This window comes from Benincasa hispida, chromosome 4 (assembly GCF_009727055.1).
Source record: "Benincasa hispida cultivar B227 chromosome 4, ASM972705v1, whole genome shotgun sequence".
Lineage (NCBI taxonomy): Eukaryota > Viridiplantae > Streptophyta > Magnoliopsida > Cucurbitales > Cucurbitaceae > Benincasa > Benincasa hispida.
The window spans coordinates 19,519,490-19,526,268 of NC_052352.1; the positions used below are offsets into that span (position 1 = coordinate 19,519,490).

The window sequence follows — 6,779 nt, forward strand, 5'->3', positions numbered from 1 at the left end:
TCGAGTTATATAACCCGCCTAGAAGAAGTTGATCAGCAATGACTGAGGCCTCATATTAAGGATTTAAAGTGGTCTCGCCTATCGAGCCAGATGCTCCTCTCGTGCCCTCTAAGTTGGTTGTCATAGATCCGACTTCTATTGTCCCCTCAATTGGGAGGGTAACATACATGAGAGAGCAAGGCTTTGTACCTGATAGATGACCTTCCAATCTGTAGCCATAGAGTATCGGAAGAGCCAGAGTCTTCCACAACATAAAGTTCCCTCGTTTCAGCTTGTGCTCGTTATTTGATTGAGAAGCTAGTTCAATGTAGGAGTGCTAAACTTGATGGTCTCAAAGGTCATGACTACAGCTTCGGTTGAAGATACGTTTGTCATTGAAGGCTCTAATACCAACTTAAGCTTTAAGAAAATATCAATTTGACAGAATTGCTTGCTATTTTCTTATTCATTCACCGAGACTCTTTGTCTCCTTAAATACAGAAATATCTAATTAGGGTTTACAATTTGGGAATAAAAAAAATAAGAGAATAATATCTAACAACCTTGGGACAGATGGCACAATCATATACATCAATACAAAACTATTTTTATAGAAAAATCATAATAGACATATTTCCTCCTTATCTTTCTACCGTGGCTTTTCTTCCTAGCTTGATACATTTGTCTTGAGGTGGCAATTTCTTACTTTTTACTGATTCTTATTGGCAATCTCTCTAACAAGAATGAGCATCTATTTTACACATAATTTATGATATTTATAATAAATTCAAGTTATTGTTGTTTAATCTACTAAATTTTGGACTTAAAAGATCCAAGTACTTTCATATAAGATAAAAGTGATAACTACCAAGATCAACTGCGACTTGCGTGCTTAAAAATAATAAAAAATCAAATCAGGAAGTTAAATTGGAGTTCATCTCAGATTAAATCTTAATTAACATTGAAATCATCTGCATATTAGTTTCGTTGTTAGCGACCCATTTCTTCATCATAGTTTATTTCAACATTTTTTGTTAACTATTTTTCTTTAATATCAGGAGCTTTCTTCAATTTTCTTTTTATTATTTTATAGACATACGAAAAAAAAATCTTGTGCTTAAAAAAGGGCTTAGATTGAATAAATTGATATTTATTTAATAATCATATCACAATTATTATCTATTTTCTTGATGTCGAGATAAACATAATTAAAAACTTTTTAATTATATATATTAATATTGGATCGAAATAACTATTAAAACACACGAATAATTTACTTTTTTTTTTTTTTTTTTAATCAACTCATTGTTTTTTCTTTTTTTGGGAGCTATGAAAAAGTATTTTCAGAGATGTTTTCTACACGTTAAATCTTAAAATATTGGTGAAGGCCACAAAGAAAAAAAATTGCGAGTCATATAGAATCTGGCAGATCTGAGGTACATTTCGAGGTGACATATCATTGAACTTTTTCTTTTTCTTTTATATACATTTTGATGGGTATAGTTTTTATAATCTAAGGTAAATTGAACCCATGTAACATTATTTATTTATTTTAAATTACAAGTTGTTATTTCTAAAGTTCTTAAAACCATATATTAATGGCATAAATTGCTGTGAATTCGAACATAGCTGAATAGATATATCAACTATCAACTATAGTTTTAAAAGTTGATATAGTTTGACTTCTCATTGAACTAAAAAAATTTAATAAAAAAATTTACAATCTAAATAAGATTTATATTTACTATTTTGACCATTCAACATTTCAAATGAATGTAAGTTTTTTAAATTTTGAAGCCAATTACGTTTAAACAAAGTAACTTAATTAACAATATAGCGATATTGTATACTTTATTGTCATAAACACAATTAATTTCACCCACTTTAAGATGGCTTATAGTAATCTCGATCAAGACATACTACCAAATATTGCTTAAACTAGATAGACATATTCAAAAGTTCCATTTTTTTCTTTTTTTAACAACGAATTAAAATATACACAAATTATTCCACATATTTTGTTTATCATATAAATAATAAAGATTATCTCAATCGATAAATATTATCTCAATTGATTAGCACAAATAACACAACTTTATCTGCTCACCTCATGACAATAATTAAATTTTGTTTTTAACATATTAAAAGGATAGGCATCCATCTTAGGGGAATTAAGTGGAAATTAAAATTTATTAACACGACAAACCATGACAGAGCAGGAATTTTGTATAGGACATCAGGGTTATTCATGGATCGGGTTGGGTAGGGTTGAAAGACCTGAAATATTTAGGTTGGATTGGTTCAGGTTAATCGGATCATTTGTTTAAAAAAAATTTCTAAAAAGAAGCACAACATAAATATGTAAAAATCTTATTTAATTATTTTCATATATTGAATTAAAATTAACAACTCAATTTCAATTTATATACTGAAAATTTTCTTTCTAAAGTGCAAAGAAACTACTTTTAAGAGTTGTTAGAAGAATAAACTATTAAAAAATATTTGAATTAAATAAAATTAAAATAAATATATGTATAAATAATGTGTTATATGTATTAAAAAAAATATATTTTACAGTTAATAATAAACTCGGGTTGGTTCGGGTTGATTTGGGTTATATTAAGTGAACCCATGAACCAACCCAATCCATAAAATTTTCATTTATTTGAATCCAACCCAACCTAAATGATTTGATAACCGAACCCAAACCAAATGAGTTGATAACCCAATCCATTTTTTTGGGTCATCGGGTTTTTTGAACACCCCTATAGGGCACTATGTAATTAAATAATTGTAAGAGAAATGTAAAAAATATATATATATATATATATACATATATTCATAGCTCCATAAATTAACTAATTTAACATATTACAATAGTCCTCTACGAGTTTTCATGTTTTGAAATCGATCCAAAATTTCTTGAATTGAAAAATATGATTATGAGGCTGATAAGGACATTGTTGTAAATATGCTCTACGAACTTGATCTTAAATATTATCATTATATTTATAAATTTTAGGTTTTAGACTAGTATCTGCAGGTAATTCTCCTAAATTGATTTCCATATAATGTAGTTCTCATTATATTTAAGATGGTGACTATATAGTTTCTATTGTTATTTTTCTTTTAAAATATCTCTTTATATTGATACAGACCCTATAAAAGTATCATCAATAAAAGTATTATGATTTATTACATAGATTTAAAAGTATGAAAATTAAAAAGATTGAAAAAATTTGAAAGTTATTTGTGAATGGTATGATATATATATTCTGACGAGAAACAAGAAAATTATCTTGTAGTTTAACTTTGAAATTGATTAAAATAAATATGTACTAAGTAATACAAACTAAAAATTAAGTTAAAAAAAGTTAGGAATACTTTTCAAAAGAATGTCGTCAACATATGAGAGTGAAAATTTAAGTTAAAAAAATATCTATGATAAAAAATAAAAAATAAAAAAAAAAGATTGCTGTTATTTTTTCTTTTTTTAATTTTTTTCAACTAGAAAATTTAAGTTAATGATTGCTTTTTAGAAATTTTAGAAGTTTTTTTTATATTAAATTTCTTTTTTAGGCAAGTATTAGTAGTAATAGGTAATAACACTATCAAAATTTGATTTTAAAATAAATTATAAATTAAAATTAACATAAACAAGATTTGATCTCACCCTTGACTATCATTGTTGTGCCATGTACCACTACACCACATGCAAACTTTTGAAAAAGGTTGGTTTTTTTTTTTATATATATGGTTAAACCTTACTTAAATTTTATATTCAAAATACAATAAGTCAAGGAGAACACGTGTCCCTAATCCCTACATAACTCCATCGATGACGACAAATTCCTTCGTCTACATTAACTATAAGGATAATGTTAGTGCCTTTCACATTAAATAGATAAAAAAAATGCTCAAAATATTTTAAAAGAGAATAACTATTTTTAATAGTATAAATTAATTTTAGTAGAACAAAAATTGAATCATGAGAGTTTGGATCTAAAATTAACATGGGATATTTTCAAATTTTTTCCAAATTTAAAAAGTTTCAGTTTCAATTTCCATAATGTAATTTGACTTAGATTTAACTTATTTTTTATCGCCTAGTGAGTGAAAAAATCAGAAAAATTCATAAGGAAATGAAAATTTTACCATTCAATTACATAATCTTAAAATAGTTAAAAGAGGGTGGCCATTATCTTTTTCTTTCTTTCTTTTGGATAACTTCAATTTTAGAGGATTAGTGTTGTTTGCTCTAGTTTTTTAGAATAATAAAAGATGACCTACTCTTTGTTATAATGCAGTAACCGAGTGTTAATTATCCATATTATCTTGCATGTATCATTAGTGAAGGTTATTATATCTCTATCTCGAACTTGAATGTTTGATTGAACTCAATTGCGAGGTGGAAAAATAAAATTATGGGACGAGAGAGTTTGAACTTTTTATTTTTTTTGAGTGTGCACTTAATCATGTCAAGTCCGTAATTGACTCACATTCATCTTCATATATAACAAACTTGTAATGAGTGAACTCGATCATCATTTTTTTCTAGCCAAGCTAAATTAACTTTAAGTTATCAATTAGTGAGTGTTAATTTTAAGATTTATTACCTTTTTATATAAATAAAACATTAGAGAAAAGAGAGATTTAACTTTAAAATTTATTAAAAAAACATAGGACTCAATTTAAACATTTGAAAGCAAAGAGACAAATGTATAATAACTTTCAAATTATGTTGAAAACAAAATGTGATTTACGAGATAAAAGATTTAGAATTATGGATAGGACCACAACAAAATTTTAAAAAAATAATACAAATCAAATTAAACTAAATTTAACATTTTTAAACTATTGAAATCTTATTTGATGACCCTTTATTTTCTAAAATTATATTTATTTCACACCATTTTTTAACGTAAATTTTCTTTAATCCTTAAAAACATATTTGAATTACATTTTTTTTCTTACTTTTAAAATTTTGAATTAGTTTTTTTAAAATATGTTTTAAAATTAAGTAATAAGAGAAAATAAAAAATGATATTGAAATTTAACCTAATTGTTAAGGTGTGGAGCAAAGTCATTTTTATTTGTTTGTTTATTGTATTTCTTCAGACAAAAGAAATTGAGAGTGGAGCACGCTCATCTCCCTCTTTCTTCTTCCTTTTCCCATTTTTCACTCTGTTTCTCTCTCTCTGTCTCAGCATTCTGAGCTCTTCCAGAGCTCCCTCTGCCATGGCGGTTACAATTAGCAGAAAACTTTTCCCTGTTGCTACTGGAACTACCCAACCAACCACCAATTGTTCCGGCTGCCCTTACGACTGCCCTTTCGACTGCTACGGTATTCCAGATTTCTATTACTCGCAACCGCCGCCACCACCTCCTCTCGCCGATCACCAAAAACAGCTTCCAACTTTAATCATCATCCTGCTTCTGTTCGTTGGATTTTTCATCGCTTTTAGTTTCTACATCATCGTCGTAAAATGCCGATCTTGGCAAAGTGGCTCCGGCAACGAAGGGACAGAGGCGCTGCAATCGGACGGGGGGGAGGGAGAGTTTATGAACGAGAATCAAGTCGATCATCCAATTTGGTTCATCACCACCGCTGGACTTCAGCAATCAGTCATCAATTCGATTACGGTTTGCAAGTACAAGAAGAGCGAAGGTTTAATTGAAGGAACAGAGTGCTCTGTTTGTTTGAGTGAATTTCAAGAAGACGAAATGCTTCGGCTATTACCCAAATGCAGCCACGCCTTTCATATTGGGTGTGTTGATACTTGGCTAAGAACTCACACCACTTGCCCACTCTGTCGAGCCCATATTCTGACTGATTTCACGGCTTCCAACTCTGTGAGGCCACCAAACTTAGGTCCTGTGAATCAAAACGAAGCTAATTTGGGTGTAAATGAAGAAACCCAGATGGAGAATGAGGAAATTAATGGCGAAGTTTTAGTGGAAAATGAAGGGGTTGTTTCTCGTGGGAACTTTGAAAACAGAGGAGATGTTGTTGATGAACAGAGAGAAGTCGGTATTGTTCAGACTGATGATTCTAAAGTTGAAGGAAATGAAAGTACGAGGAACAATCAAATGGATTCTTCTTCAGCAACATGACATGAAAAAAAAGGAGATCAGATTGGTTTAATTCTTAGTATTGAAGAGGGTGAGCCTTGTATCAAAATTCTCTGCTCAATAGAGGGAAATTAATTGATAGCTTTTAATAGAAAGAGAGGGAGTGGCTATGATTTGATGGATTGCTTAAATAATCTATAAGTAATCTTTTGAACCCAGTTTTTGTCTGTGATTTGAAAATATAAGGAAATTGATAAAGGCGTTTGTTATTCATTGAATGGCTTTTTGTGGCCTCTGTTTTCTCTGATGATAATGGTTTCATGTTTGTTCTACATTGCCTTTCTGGGTATTATATTAAACTCTTTTATCTAAATAGAACAAAACAGAGCAAGGGGAGTTTCTTGTTTAACTTGCTAAATTGTCATACTTTTTTAAAATGGATCTTTTTAAATATAAAAAAATCTTTAATAGTATTTACATCTTATAATAAAAAGTTCCAAAGGCATAAATAGTTTTAGAACTTTTATTATTTTTAAAAAAATTTTATTTATAAGAATTTCCATTTAAAAAAAATGAGAGGAAAAAACAAAGGAAAAAAAAACTTAAGTTACAAGACAGATAAATAGAAGGCTACCTGCTCTCATGCTAAAATCACTATCAACTTTTGCTTTACCATTACATTAATCAATAATTGGTGATGAAGTTAATACTTTGGATTTGAAAAATAT

The 6,779-nt window shown here is 28.7% G+C and overlaps 1 protein-coding gene across 1 annotated transcript; it reads left to right on the forward strand.

Annotated features, from left to right (window-relative positions):
* Window positions 1-5,065: 5,065 nt before the first annotated feature.
* LOC120075296 (RING-H2 finger protein ATL54-like) lies at window positions 5,066-6,329 on the forward strand. Its single transcript, XM_039028534.1, has one exon. It carries the CDS (start codon window positions 5,218-5,220, stop codon window positions 6,091-6,093), a length of 876 nt encoding a protein of 291 aa, XP_038884462.1. The 5' UTR covers window positions 5,066-5,217; the 3' UTR covers window positions 6,094-6,329.
* The last annotated feature ends 450 nt before the right edge of the window (window positions 6,330-6,779 follow it).

Coding starts and splice junctions, on each gene's coding strand:
- LOC120075296 (XM_039028534.1), top strand. CDS start 5,218: ATGGCGGTTACAATTAGCAGAAAACTTTTCCCTGTTGCTACTGGAACT.